Source organism: Pyrgilauda ruficollis, unplaced genomic scaffold (assembly GCF_017590135.1).
Source record: "Pyrgilauda ruficollis isolate IOZ18807 unplaced genomic scaffold, ASM1759013v1 scaffold32, whole genome shotgun sequence".
In the NCBI taxonomy this organism is placed as follows: domain Eukaryota; kingdom Metazoa; phylum Chordata; class Aves; order Passeriformes; family Passeridae; genus Pyrgilauda; species Pyrgilauda ruficollis.
In genome coordinates, this window is record NW_024524600.1 from 168,869 (window position 1) to 184,046 (window position 15,178).

Here is a 15,178-nt window from a genome sequence, read left to right on the forward strand (position 1 = left end):
TACTGTGGAATTTATGTGATTTTTTTAAGGGCAACCACAAGGTCTGATTTATAGCAGTCACACAGATAACCAGATTAACTACCTGGGCTTGATAAAAAAGGGAAAAATACTAAGTTTTTGTTTAGTATATCAATGTTGAGCTTGTTCTGTACATGTCATTCAGGAGAAAAATAATCATATAAATGAAAAAAAAGCAGATATTTTAATTGTGGGCAGAGTGAAAACAAGAAAGAAAGGATACTTTTTAAAAAATGATCTAACAAAGTCAGTCCTATTATGTCATTACCAACAGCCTGGATGCAGACATTAAGCAAAGTGAGTGCACAGAAAGGATGCTCACTAATGATATTGCTTTCTCTTGGGACAGCTTTGCAATGAGCATGGGGATGCTCTTAAACAATGAATCACAAAGCAGTTAGAAACCCTGAGCTTTTTGTGCTGCATGGCCAAGAGCATCAGTCTCCTCAGCACATGCCTGCATGGCTGAGTCTCATCTGCAGGTCTGTGAACTTTCTCTCCACCATCTCTTCCATATTTACAAGTAAGAATGACAAAAATGTGGTTCTTTCTCCTGAGATCTGATGGTGAAAGGAGAAAATAAAAAAAAAAAAAAAAAAAAAAAAAGAGAGAGAGAGAGAGAGAGAGAGAGAAAGGGGATTTCTTTTGGTTTTCCTTTTATTTATGCCAATCAGGGAAAAGTTTCTGTAAGTTACCAAAATCATGCTGACATAGCAGTCTTGTGAGTTTGAGATGCTAAGGCTTGGTTATCTGTTCCAAGAAAGACCAGACTCATTACTGAGAAGAAAATATAACTCTGGTAACTAATGAAGTGTAGGACAGACTACATGGTTTTATATCATCTGCTATAAAAAGCCCCAGAATGTCCTAAAGCATTTGTGCCTGGAAGCCTGGGGCCTGTAATGATGTTCTGACATGTGCAAGTAGAGCACCCTTGACCAAATAAGAAAAGCAGGGACTTCATTTTTCCTGAAGAAGCTTTCCCATTTGGCTTGAGGACTCAGTTATGTCCCCAATACCCAGTTGTAGCACAGACAGGGCCATTCCTGATAGTTCAGTAAAACCTTTTCACTTGATTTCTATTTCCTCACAGGATCCTTTTCTAAGGTTGGTCATGGAAATCTCCCTCTCAAGTCCTGGTAGCAGAAAAACAGACCTCAGCCTCTTTCCTCTCTGCCCTATTGCCGGAGAAGCCTCCAAGGTATGAGTGGAAATGAGTATCAAGATCAGGCTCTTCTGCAAGCTGAGCCCAGTGACACTGAACAAAACTTTTGTGTCCAGCAGCAGGCACAGATTCCCAAAGTCAGCACACCCCATTTATTGCAGGCTGTTATAGATGCTTCATCCAGACACCAAAATAACTGTGCAAGATTTCCTGAAGGAAAAATGATAAAACTCTCCACGAGTGTGCCTTCCTCTCTGCATTTTTAATGGATGATTTGCATGTAGTCAAACAACCAAATATCTGTGCCAGGGAAAGCCCAATCCCCTGTATCTGTCCCTCTTTTCCACACTAGCACAAATGACATGAGGATTACAGCATGTGAGTCCTGACTACTCTGAGTTTCTCACCACAATGCTGTTGACATGACAACCTCACTGATCTTCTCTGAGACCAACAGACAATCTTTTCCACACAAATGACATGAGGATTACAGCATGTGAGTCCTGACTACTCTGAGTTTCTCACCACAACGCTGTTGACATGACAACCTCACTGATCTTCTCTGAGACCAACAGACAGGTCCTACCTGTCTACCATTCTACATCCAGGTCCTACCATGGCTCCCTCACCAGGGATCCAGAGGCACTTGGTAGGCTGCCTGTCTTCAGGGGGGAAACCAACATTTTACTGCCTGGTTAATTCTCTGCTCACTTCCAGTCAGGTATATCTTTGTGGCAAGTGATAAATCTCTATCAATAAGGCACAAAGTCTCCCAAGTATGTGGCACAAAGTTTAGAGATACATTTCAAAAGTTATTGTGGCCCACACCAACCACAGCTCTTATCAGCTGCATCCTTGAGACTGTGCCTCAGCTGGGATTTCCTCCCACAGTCCCATGAGCTCAGTCAGCCTCTGGAAAAATCACTGTCTTGTAAACTTGTGTTTTCTTTGTCATTCAAGTGAGCTGCTATTTCTGGCATAACTACTGTTTCCATGGCTACACCAGCTCATAAATAGGGTCAGAAACCTTGGAGATGTTTTTTAAGTGATTCCTTGGAACAGAATATAATCTGGCTGGAGGTGATGAAGCTCCTGAGTTTTCCTTTGAGGCCACGAGGACTGCACTCCTGCTACCACCTGGACACCTCGGTTTCTGGTGCAGCTCTGCTCTGGATCCAATGGCAACTGTTGTGGCCAAAAAAGTTGGCACTGGCCTTCCTGGGGAAGAAAAGCCTGGGCAGGGAGGGACAGAGATTGGGTTCTCAGTCCCTGGGCAGGACTCCTCGTCCATCTGGTGTGGCAGTCAGGCACAAACATGAAGCAGGTGCCTCTGGCTCTGAAAAGACCCACAAGTCTGCAAAGTAAATGCCACCCACTTTGTGAGGGGAAGGGGGAGAGAGAGTATGGATGGAGAGAGAGGACTGATAGTCCTGGGAGATAAGAAAGAACATGAGAAGTGGGGCCTTTAGGGAGTTTCTGTCATGTTTTGTCAGTGGTAAAAAAAAATATCTTCATGTGACACCATGGAAATATTTTTTTCCCACAGTCCACTTTTTGTTAAAGGGAAACAAGACAGATTTCATTGGGAAAACAGGAAAACAAAGGGAGTATTTTGAAAACAAACAGCCTGAACATATGTAAATTTTTAAGCCTCAGGAAAGAGGAGTAGAGCGCTGTACAGCTGATTTCCCCAGCAACTTTACCTACATAGAAGAAGGCAGAAGGGGAGGGGGAGCCCCTGGAAACCTGTCTGCAGCAGATGGAGGCATGGGAATGAGCAGCGGGGATGGGAGGGAGTCTGCTGCCAGCAGGCTGCACCTCTTTATATCCACACAAGCAGGTCCCTGCCCACAGAAATCACTTCTGCTGTCAGGAGAGGATGAGTGCAGTCAATCTCCACACATTTGTATACAAGCTCTAGTCATCACAGGGGAAGAGAGGATGCCAACAAGATGCTGCCCCCGTTCTCTTTCCTGTGCCCAGAAATTTCTGCACAAGCCTCTGAAAGCTGTGTGATTGTCTTAAATGTGTGGGAATGTGTGTTTGCTCCTTCTCTGCTAGATTGAAAGCCTCTCAGCTACATCTAGGATTTACTTCCCAGCTTCTCAGTACCCACTCAAGGGCTAGGACCTTATTGATTTGTTTTAATGTAAGATAGGAGTCTCACTGAAGGATTTATCTTGTCCAACTCCAGCCAATCTGAAAGGTCAGAGGCCTCAGCTATGGGACTCTTGCTCAGCACCAGCACAGTGCTGGACTGGTGTTCCCTGCCAGGGTCGGTCACATCAGTGAGAGACTGTCCCTTGCTCACACACAGTCACACCCCTGGCTGGCTTGGCTGCTCCAAAATCCCCTCCTCCAACCTCACCCAAAGACAAATCGCATCCATCATAAACAAACCCACACTTTGGTTTCCTTCTGCCCCTGTGTTGCTCTGATTCCCCTGCTGCTACTCCATTTGCTGGGATTATTTTCAGTCCTGCCAGCCCTGATCTCGTGCAGTGAGGTGGATGCTCAACAAGAGCGAGTGTGAGGTGCTTCACCAGGGCTCAGAGCCCTGAGGGTTGTTAACCTTGTGGTTGTACCTCCAGCCAGACACTTACAGGCCATGGCTGAGGCACTGCTGCAGCTGAGGATGATCTTCCAGCACCTTGTTGCAGGACCCTAGACCTTCTCTTTACATCCTGAGACTCCACCAACTCTGACACTGATCTTCCAGGCAGTTACAACAGGCTATTAAAACACATGGGAGACACCAAGGACTGGGTATAAAACAATGGGCATTACCACACATGGAGTTTTGATGGGCTGGAATATGGGCTGAGCTCTATCTCTGGGGGTCCCTCCCAGTTACAATGCTACTGGTACCCAGAGGAGACCTAGCTGTTGCCTCAGCACAGCACCTTGGGTCTCAGGAGTGACTGATTGGCCACCCATGCACAACACAGAGGTTCCCATTCCCCCCCTGCCTTCCCATCTGCTTCACTAGAGCCCTGCAGCATCTAAGCAGCATTCCCTGTGACTGCCTTGGGCGGACTCATCCCTGCTGGCACTGGGCTAGCTGTGTGCATCACTCTGTAAGGTGTGTCTTCGTCCCTGCAGCACCTCTGAGGAGTTCACCAGAAACCCCTCCAGGCATTCACCAGCACAGGAACGGGATAGGGAATCTGCCCTTCCCTGACACTGTGTGTTCCCAAGAAGCAGCACCACTCAAAGGGCAGGTTACTTCTTTATTTCTCTTTGCTTCTCCAGAGGCGTCCCCGTAGAAGCTACAGAGACCTTCACAACCTTCTTGCACATCATCCCTGAGGAGCGTGCCGAGGCTCTGCTGCTCCTCCAGACCTTGCTGGAGCTGTGCCTGCACAGCTCTGGTCTCACAGTGCTCCCCCCACGTCACCCCTGCCGTGCAGACGCCCGCCCACGACTGACGCCCTGATGTCACCTGGTGGCAGGGTATATCTGTAGGACAAAGGACACCTCGAGACTCTTTCTACGCAGGCTGGAGGACGGGAGTTGAATGATTTGCAAGAGCAGCCCTTGGCACTGTAAGTGTTCTCCGGGAGCTCAAGGCAATAGCAAGGGGGGCAGGGGGATGAAAAGGGAACTGGCTGAAAAACCCAGGGGAGAGAAAAGTCCAGATAAAACTCCATGGGGGAAAAATTTGGATGTTTGTGCTTGGAGAGCATGAACAGATCCAGTAGATGGGAGAAGGAGTTGTGGTTCTTTTGCCTGGTTGTTTTCTGTTTCCTCTATCATTAGGGCAGGTGCTGCTGCAGTGGTTTGTCTCAAAGCTCCCTGGCTGTACAAACAGGGGCTGCTCAGTTCCTCCTGCTGAGCATCCCTCTGTTGGGGCTCCCTGGAACCCCCTTGGCTTGTGTCCTCAGCTGGCTGAGCCTGCATGAGAGCAGCACTGGGGGCTGCTGAGGAGCAGCTGGGACAGGCAGCTGGTGTTTCCTACCCCAGCGCCCAGCCACGCCTGCAGGGCACATCAATGAGGAGTTCATAACGTGGTGCTGTACCTCTGCTCTTACTGAATCCCTTCTTTCCACTGGGGTAGTCCTTCCAGTGATCCTCCTTTGGGAATGTAGTTCTACTGGAAATGAGTTTCTGTCTCTTAGAGTGCATCCTCTTTCACCGGTTCTCGGTCTTAAAACTGGTGCCAGAATGAAGGATTTGAAAGCCTGTGTAAGACACAGGAGCAGAAAGGGCTGAACCTGCATGGACTATGATTAGCCACCTCAAGCAATCGAGACTGGAGCTGTGAGACTCCTCAAAGGCCCTGGACTCGATGCTCCCCGACAAAAGCCTGAAAGCATGATGCTACTGGCTCTCCTGAGGCTAAGATCAGAGCATGCAAGAAACCCATTAAAAGAGCATCAGCACAAGGATGTTTCCCCCGGTTTCCCTCTACTCATGGTAGAGTATCTGCATGGAGGGCCACGGATCACGGAGGTTGTGTGTCTGACACCCTGAGGCAGCATAAGACAAGTGCACATGGAGGAATCTGTATTTTTGAGAGCTTTGGACAGGGGAAGATGAGTCCCTACATCAAAACGGTCTGAAAAGAAGATCAAGTGATGCCTCTACGTTAACTGCCAGGGACATTTTCCACAGAGAGTCAGAGATTAAGGATGGAGCAGATTAAAGAGTCAGTATTTGTCAGTAGTATTCAAGCCCCTTTAAATTTAAATAAAACTAAAAGAAGGATGATTAACCTGGCCAACAACCCCGAGGTGGGATTTCTGACGCAACTGAGATAAGCCCATTAATGCGTATTAGGTATAATTAGCATTCAGATGCAAGCAAAGCTCTTACCTAGAGGATTAAGCCCTTGACTGAGCAGAAATGCTGTCAGGGGCAATTAGGTAACTCCTCGTCAGAGGAGGGAGCAGAGGAAGTGCAAGGCAGAGGATCTTATGCCTCACCAGTCTTTGCATCCACAGCCATCAGCTCTTGCCCAGGAGCTGCGTGCTGGTGCTGGCAGGAGGAAAAGAGCTCTGGCAGACCAGGAAACACTGGGAGAAGGCAGCATAGAGCTTGCAGAGATCTAGAGGAGACTCAGAACCTTTGTCAAGCCACCTGTTTGATCTGGTACCAAGGACTATCCAAGTAACCAGGTATGGTAAGAAAAAAGGTTGTGAAATTCCCATGGGAAGAAGCTGCTATTGGCATTTATTTAGTATCTGTGATCCTGGGGTGCTTGTCTGGCTGTGTGTAGGAGCAGTTTGCTCCCAGGGTGTGGGAACTGGCACAGGTTCTGTGCTGTGGGGCAGGGCCCACTCCAGCATGAATGGAGAATTCTTTGACTCTAATGATGGCAAGCAAGTCCCACCAGCTCCATGGTGGGAAGGCAGCTTGACTTCCGTGGCAAGAGAAAAGTTGTTATGTGGCATTAAGGTTGCTTTCCATCCTCTGTCATATTTTTAGTGATGCATGGAGAGAATAGAAGTAGAGAGAGATTAGTAAGGAAAAAGTTAGAATTGTCCCTGATGTTAGACACGTCCCTAGCTAAAAGTTTCATAGAGTGCTTTTTATTGAATTCATGCAGGTGAGAGAGGATGAAGTGTGATTTGGGCAGATCCTTTTTCCTACCAAATCCTGGGTTATTGAGTATCTGGTAGATGGATACAACTACTTCAGATTGGGGCAAAAAGAAACTTCAAGGGCTGAATCTTTCCATTAGCTATTCCTCTATTAAGTGAAGTCAGGGACAAAATGTGGACTCAAGGATTTAAGATGTTTTGACCCTCAAAGACATATTTGTGGTTAAGGTAACGTGCCAATACACAGCAGGGGTTATTGAAGCAGGGCAGGAATTCAGCTGGAGATGGAGTGCAAATGCATCTTTCAAGTTTTGGATGTCAGTCCTAAGGGATGAAAATCTGTTAGCTGGTTTGTTTTTTCTGTTGTACTTTTGGGAATAGCCCTTGAGAATGGTGCCAACTAACTTGGATTAACGTGGTGCTTAAAAGTGGATGCATGTTTCTTTTAGTTCAGGAGAGGGGTCTAGCACTGAGACAGACAACCTACTGATGACAATTACACCTGAGACAGAGACACAATAATAGACTTTGGCACATTAGCAGACATGCTGTGGAGCAGCTTTCTGATGCAAAGCATTTTGTTGTAGGGCAGCATCATCTGAATTCCTCCCATCCTGAGTAACAGAGAAGGGCCAAATTCTGTTTTTGTTTTAGAGGCAAATGCTTTAATCTCTCATTTTGGCCCTAAAAATCTATGAGTTAAAAGATTTCATCTATCCTCCTAGCAGTGCAGTCCAGGTCATGCTTATCACTGCACTTCCATTCTTATTCTGTTAAAGAAGAAGGTGACAGTGTTTGCCTGTCCTGCCACCATGCTGTGAGAAAAAAAGAAAAAGCTGTAAATACTGGGCAACTGTTCAGGCGCTGCAGAGATGGCAGCCAAATAAGTAACTTCCACAGTTTGAGCTGATCCTTGTGTTTGTGGGCACAGAGTGTGCTTAGGAAGCGTTGTGTTACACGCGGGGGAACAGCATCTGTGCATACTTCAGCTTCAGACACAACCATCTGCTGCTCCATTTGGGGCTGCTGGAACCCGTCCAGTCTCCTGCTTGGGATATTACAGCTGCGACAGAAGCCTGACCACATGCGACAGAAGACTAGCCTACCTCTAGGTGCTATCATTTGGAACCATCCTACTGCCACCACGGGTGGAAAGATGCCCTGGATGAAATATTTCCAGACTGCCACAGATACAGAAATATGGCTCTTCACCTTGCATGGATGTGGAAGTGGCACAGGAGGATTGCTCAGATGATCTTTCTCCTTGTATATAAGGATTTACTTTCCAACGCTCTGTCTATTTCAGGACAAAGGAATGAACTCTCTTTAGACTAAGGAAAGAAATCTTTGATGACATTTATAGTTCTGAGATTGGAAGTCCAGAGTGTCATGGCAGGTGATGTTGGGGAATAAGCCAGAGTACTTTGGCGACCTAATGAGATTAGTCTTTAGAATCAAATCCTGAAGTTAATTCCATCAGCGATTACATCAGCCTGGATGCACGGGGATGAACACCTGCTATATAACAGTCATGGGGAAGAACGTGACTTCAAGGAAGAAAGAAAGAAGTTGTATTTATTTTTATCCATAAATGCACTTGTTCAGACCATTGTAACACTAATGGCATACTAATTAGCACAACATTTGATGAAGGGCTGGGATCTTCCGTTTGGGCACTGGTGAGAATTACAGCTGTCCTCTCTGGGAAGGAAGCAAAAGGCTCAGAGTGCAGCAGTTCTGCTGTCTAAGACAGAAGACGTGTCTCCCAAACAGAAATTGCTCTCTGATAACTATTTATCCCCTGTGAAGTTTGGCTCATGTACAGTGTGGTGAAGGGGGGTCAACACATGTAAGAGAATGCTCAAAAATACCAAAATGGGCACATCCTGGGGAAAGTTACAGGCTTTACTTCTCTAAATCCTGAGAAATTTGTGAAATTAACTTCTGTCTAAAAGATAGTATCCAGTGTGTTGCCTTAGCCTTCTGTATAATCTTGCAAAGACCTTGTGCTATTTCCCACAAGTTTGGTATTGATAAGCATTGGGCCCTAACTGCAGCTCCACCCAGACAAAGGACCCTTCCAGCCCAGCATCCCATGTCCATCAGTGTTCTAAAGGTAATGCTTAGGCACAAGTATGAGAACAGGTGAAGTATATCATGGTGATTCCCAAGGACAGGATATTTCTCTAAGCCATACATGTGTCTTTGTGGCTCCTGTAGTAGTCAGGCCCTGAACCAGTAAGCAAAAGCCTCAGCAATGCTATTCCAAGGCTAGCTAGGCAAAAACTCCAGCAATGGCATTAAACTTCCTATTTTACCTAAACTGTGGGTAAGCTTCTGCAGCAACCTGTTTCCAAGAGTGCAACTGTGTTTGAGACAAAAGGAGGTGTTAGTCTCCATGGCTCTGCAAGACATTGCACCTTGGGGTAAATGTCTTTTTGGCCTTAGATCAAGTGTGCTTTGTTTGGCATCTTAATTCTAGCATGCCAGATGAAAGGCAGTGCTACCCTGCTTAATTTGTACTCATTACAATCTTTCTTTATTATCTTTAATGCCATTATCTTTAATCCTGTCACAATTATATTTTCCATAATTCTGTCATCTGACTACTGATACCCAGAAAAGATAAGCAGAGCATTGTGTCAGTCCTTGCTGTTATCTTGCAGGCAGAGGGATCTGAGAGAGGCACGTGCCTGCTGCACACAGCCCAGCGATGAGCGAGACCCCAGCCGCCAACCTCAACACTGGAGATGCTCCAACCGGTCCCACCACACCACGCAAGGGGCCTCCCAAGTTCAAGCAGAGGCAGACAAGGCAGTTCAAGAGCAAGCCCCCCAAAAAAGGAGTAAGAGGGTAAGGGAATTTTGGAAAGAAAAGAAACCGTGCTGGTTGAGTAGCTCCTCACTGCTACATTGTGCTTCTGTGCATCTTCCCTTGGGCAAGGAGCCAGAAGGCTTCCCCTGTCCCCTCAGCTCTCCAGCCTGGAGCTGCTTCTCTCCTGCTCCCTACCCAAAATTCTTCCTCCTTGGCTGGGACTTTAGGGCATCTCCCCTTTCCTTTCTGCTGCCCCAAACTCACTCCTTACCTGCTCTTTTCTCTCCTAGGTTTGGAGATGACATCCCAGGCATGGAGGGGCTGGGCACAGGTAAACTCTGCAGGATGTTGTTGTCATGCCCTGCTTTAGCAGTAGTGCAGACAAACATGATCATGGGACAGGATTCTGGGGTTCCTGTCTGCAGCTCTCAGGGTCACCAGAGAAGATTAGTTCTGCCTCCCCAAGCTGCCACGTTCATGCTTATGCTTACATACACTACATGAAGAAAAGACCATTTATGCATGCTTCAGCTTCAGGCTACCTACACTGGCCTGCAGAACTGCTTCTTTGTTTTCTGCTAATACTCTGGCTAAGAATTTCAGCAGCATGAGATTCTCAAATAAATGCTAAATGCTAAGCTATTAATACCAAAAAAATCACAGAAACTAAATCCCAGATGGTTAAGTATTTGTGTTGTCATCAGAATCCTAATTTTAAGAATTTTATGTACCCATCTGGGATTGAGAAACATGCATTGGATGAGCTGTAACCAGTCAGAACTTTGAAGTATTGATGAAGAGAGAGTTACAGATCCTGAATATTGTAGGCCAAATTATTCAGCATCTGATCTAAAAGTGCACACGTCTTCGAGGAGATCACAGTTTGGCTACAGGTAATTTATAAGAAGAGGAGAAAACACATAACTGGAATTAACTTTTACACCAGTTTACATAGTCACTGAAGAGATTAGGAACTGTTGGCTTGCTTTTGCTCACAGAGAGAAAGTACACTGATCTGCTTTGGTCTGACGGGTAGTACCAGATTGGAAATGCTCATCTGCCCACTTAACCTTCAAATGGAATCTCATTCTTGTTAATGTTTCCTGAGTAAATCAGCCTTTCCATTAATAAGAAATAAATCCAAGGAGTGCATTGACAAGAACACATTTGTCATTTTCTCTCTTTTGCAGATATCACCGTGATTTGCCCATGGGAAGCTTTCAGCCATCTGGAACTGCACGAGCTGGCCCAGTTTGGGATCATCTAAGGTGTCAGCATCTCTACTGGTGTCACCTGGTGACTCCACAGATCCCAGCATGGTCTTTACCACCTTTTTGGCCCTTGCATCCACTTGCTTATGGGCAGGGTGGTTTTGTAAGAGCTAGTTATGAGAAACTTAATTTTGCAGATTAATTTGGCAAAGAAGTTATTTGGGACCCTGAGCAGACCTCAAGTTCCATGCGATGAAGCTACTGAAAAATGTCTTAAGGTGTCCCTGCACCATATTCTTTCTTCTCTCACTGTCATAGATCTTCAGTGTTTATGGTGATATGGGGAGGCTGTATCTGAGCTTTTTCCCTGATTAGCTGAGATATTGTGTGCATGTATGTCCAGACCTAATTAAATCAGCCTATTCTGTTTTCTTGCTTCCTTCCCTTTTTTCAGCTTTCTATACAGACTTTCCACTGGTAGGTCCCCCTGTTATTTGGGCCACCAAATTATTTGCTCAGAGTACATCTGTAGAGAACAGCATTAGAGTCACCAGTCCAGACATTAGGCTGTTTTCCGTAGGAGATCCTTCCCCAGCAGCTCACCATAAGGAACGTGCTGCTAAGATTTACCTCATCAGCAAATGGGGAAAAGGGCTTGCAAATGCTGTCTCTGCTGTACTGCCCACAGGCTATGAACCATGAGAGTCTGGCTGTTCTCATAATGTTAAATGAAAATGTGTGCGTCTGAGATCAATAGCTAAGTGAATTAATCCTATTATTCATTCCTTTGTGGTTGCAGTTCCAAAGAAGCAGCCCTCCAAATGATGCTGCATTTCCTCTCCTTTGATGGAAAGCCCTGTGTGACACGTGTCCCCATGCCAGTACATATTTACATGAGACATTTGCTCCCCAGGACATGCTTGCTGCTTATTAAGACAGAGAATCCTTATGATCTGTCACCAGACTGTGCCAGCGGTCCTGCCACATGCAGCAGAAAATGATATTGCAGTAATTGCTCCCTCTTCCCTGTATTTAGCACAGGACAAGTCTCCCTTCACCCTGCCCCTCATAAGTAGGAAGGCTTTTCTCTCTTCACTCCCTGGCAATTTCGAGCTCTGGAGCTTGTTTGGACAAGCAGGCAAACGGTGTCCCCAGAGAGAAGTAAGAGCAGAGCAAGCGGGGAGGCAGGGGAAGGGCAGGCTGTGTGCAGGCAGGCACAGAGCGAATCCACTTAACCCCATCGATCTGTGTCTGCTGGTCTCTGCCAGCCCGAGCGCCGCCGACTGCTGAGGCACCCGCAACCACTTAAATGTTCAGGGAAGGCACCGAGATTCCCTGGCAATAAGGAAGGGCTTTTGGCTTGTTTGCAGGCAAGGAGCAAGTTTATTGTAGCTACATAATATTCATAAGAGGAGGTGGAATTTTTAGTCATTGCTTTTAGCTTAAGAAGCCTCATTGCATAAGAAACTGCCTCCCCCTGTCTTATCTTTCCTATGCTGAACATGTTCATGGGAGCAAGGAGTGATTGTGGAGAGGAGAGCAAATCCTGTCTAAACGATTGATCCCCACACACAAAGCATTGCTATAAATCCATGGCGGTGCCACAGTTATCTGCTACCATTATTCCAGAAATAAAAGCTAGCAGTTTTCAGTTAAAATATAGCTTGGGCACCAAAAGCTAAAGGAAATTAATTCCCGTTGGCAGTCCAGAGTACAGCTTTTATTATTCAGCGCTGCAGCCATCAGCCGCAGCAGTAAGGCACGGAGGGGCTCAGAACCGCAGCGCTATCGCGGGCAGGAGTCGTGTACCATTTAGCTAATTGCAGCCCACAGCTATTTCCTTGGGCAGAGGCAGTCTGTCCTTTCCACTTGCTTCCAGCTTCTCCCGCCTTTCTCACCTTTTAATGCTTTTCTTCTTTCTCTAAGTGTTCTTTATATAAATGACTTTATTTAGCTTTTACTATAGGGAACTGATTTCTTTTTTTTCAAGCTGATGTGCTAGCCCTCTCCTTCTGCAGTTAAATGGGAATGTATGGCAATACTCTCATGCTCTCCCTCCCATTATGCTATCCTGTTACATATGATCCTCATTCCACCTTCTCAGTCTGTCCTCTTCTCTCTGGGAAAAGACCCGTTAGATCCAGTTTTGAATCCTTCAAGCTAGCTGCCTCTATTTTAATTGAGTTTTCCCTTTTTTAAGCTTTTTTAAGCAGGACAAAAACAAGAGAAGGAAATTTTAATTTGCCATTTTGCTCTTTTCATCCCAGACCTTGGGAAAACAGCCGACAGACAGTGAGATACTTTGTCAGAAAATACTGGGGTAAGCAAAATTCTTCTTAGTCCAGGGTCTGAAGTTTTAGCAAATGAGAAGGTCCTGGTGTAGTTCCCCATCTGATTGACATAGCCCCAGTTCCCACCAGAGAACTTCCCCATTCTCCTTCCCAGAGGAGTCCAACAGGAACGCATACATAACCCAGCTCTCATAACTGCCTGATGAGCTGTATCAGAAGATGGATGTTTTGAGCCAACACAGTTTGTTAGTTATTTTGAAAATAATTTCTATTAATTAATAGAAATCACATTCATTCCTTTACTTGTAAGGAATTTTGAGGCTTAGAAGAAGAGTCTTAAAACACACTCACAGTTGTTTTGTCTGAGGTTCTGAGTTTTTTCTAATGAGCCATAATTCCTGAAACTTAAATTTTTCAGTGAGAGTTGGCTATAGTGCAAGAAAGCAAATGTGTTAAAGCAGCTTGTTGAAAGACTTCAGTCTATATGCATTATAATATGTTATTCTCTGTTCTTTTATTATAAAAACATGTCAAAAGGAATAAAAATCAATTAAAATGTTTTAAAAATCTTAAGAATGTAGTCTGACTTGCTTACAAAATATAGCCAGAGAAAGGCAGATGACTTAGCTTTTGCTTCTGAAATCCTTTCCTTTCCTGAGGAAAGCCCTGAAAGTCACTCATCACTTCTCATTAGAGAAAAACAGCTATTTATCTCTGAAAAATAGGCAATGAAGGCTGACTGTGATATCATCTGAGAAGCAGTTTTTTCCTGAGTGATGACTGGTATATTCTTCCAAAAGTGTTGCACATGGTTTCCTTCAGGCTGAAATCTTTTGGCCAGCTACATCTTCTAGGTCTATGTGGAAATGAATGTCAGCACGTTTTCTACCCTATAGCAAAAAATTGCTGAGGTGTGAATGCCACTTAGTTCCTTCTCATTGCCATGACTGCAAGACAGAGCTGCAAACACTCATTTATCTCCTCTTGCTTCTTTCTGTTGCTGAACTTTCTAGGTGTCCACAGGGCTTTCAAGGTGGTCAAGTGCAATTGCTTTCTTGTGTTATGCTGTCAAATCTCAGCCTTGGAAGTGTTTTGTTTTCTTTCATGCCATCTTTGGAGTTTTTTTTCTTGCAACTCATTACTGGGTGTCCAATTGAAGGTCTTTTGTCTTTGAATGCTCTCTATCCTGTGAGATACAAATATGAGCTGTTCAGGACTCCCTTTGTGAGGGCTTTTTATAAAACCCTTCCCAACCACATTTTGAAAGCCAGAAAAACATCTTCTCACATATTTATGTCTACTTAAAGGCATAACCAAATTTTGAATCCCATCCTCGCTGACCCCAGTTTCTAACTCTAGTCAAAAAGTTAATTAAACCCAAATCTCTGCAAGAAAAGAAGAATGAACCCTGGGAAAAGTGAGAAGCACTTGTCTTCCTTCCCTCTCCCCTCCTCACCACTCGCCCCCCCACCCCCAAAACTAAATCACCTCAGGAATCTCAGTTTAAAATAAATAAAAATACAATTAAAGGAAAAAAAACCACAAAAACCAAACTCTCAGTGTAATACCTCACTCAGTATCAAGCCACTGTCACATTTTCCTATGGTATTGATCAATAAGGTGTAGGCTAAAAAATGTACCCTGGCAATATGATTCTGTGTTTTGTGGGGCACTTTTCTATTTTATAAATGGGATTTTGAGAGTTAGGCAAATTGAGAGTACCCACCACCTTTAGGTCTTCAATACTTGATTTTTCAGAGTACTTCACATTTTATCTTGAACTTTAAAATGCAGCTGTCATTAGTTGTGGTTGCAGCTGTAAGTACTCATTAGTGAATCTCATTCTCTCTGAGTCAGATCTCACTCAGACAGTAAGATCCAGGGCCTCAGCTTGGAGATGTGAGGAACAACAAGTCTATTTTTGAAAGCATTTATGTAATGCTCCATAGGGTGGGCAGGTTATTCCAGCCAACAGTCTGTTTCAGCATCACCACACCACCGTGATGCAAATCTAGACAGATATGAAAAAAAAAAAAAATAAAGAACATAGGATTATGCAATTAAAATAAAAGATTGTATCACATGCTTATAAATGTGCTCAACTCTGGAATTTCCTCATACCAGACTGCTTTACTT

General features: G+C 44.9%; 1 protein-coding gene across 1 annotated transcript; it reads left to right on the forward strand.

Moving 5' to 3' along the window:
* Window positions 1-4,665: 4,665 nt before the first annotated feature.
* On the forward strand, window positions 4,666-13,274 carry PDE6H (phosphodiesterase 6H). Its single transcript, XM_041474344.1, has 4 exons — window positions 4,666-4,728; window positions 9,393-9,579; window positions 9,831-9,871; window positions 10,731-13,274. Exons 2-4 carry the CDS (start codon window positions 9,440-9,442, stop codon window positions 10,805-10,807), a joined length of 258 nt encoding a protein of 85 aa, XP_041330278.1. The 5' UTR covers window positions 4,666-4,728; window positions 9,393-9,439; the 3' UTR covers window positions 10,808-13,274.
* Window positions 13,275-15,178: the final 1,904 nt, after the last annotated feature.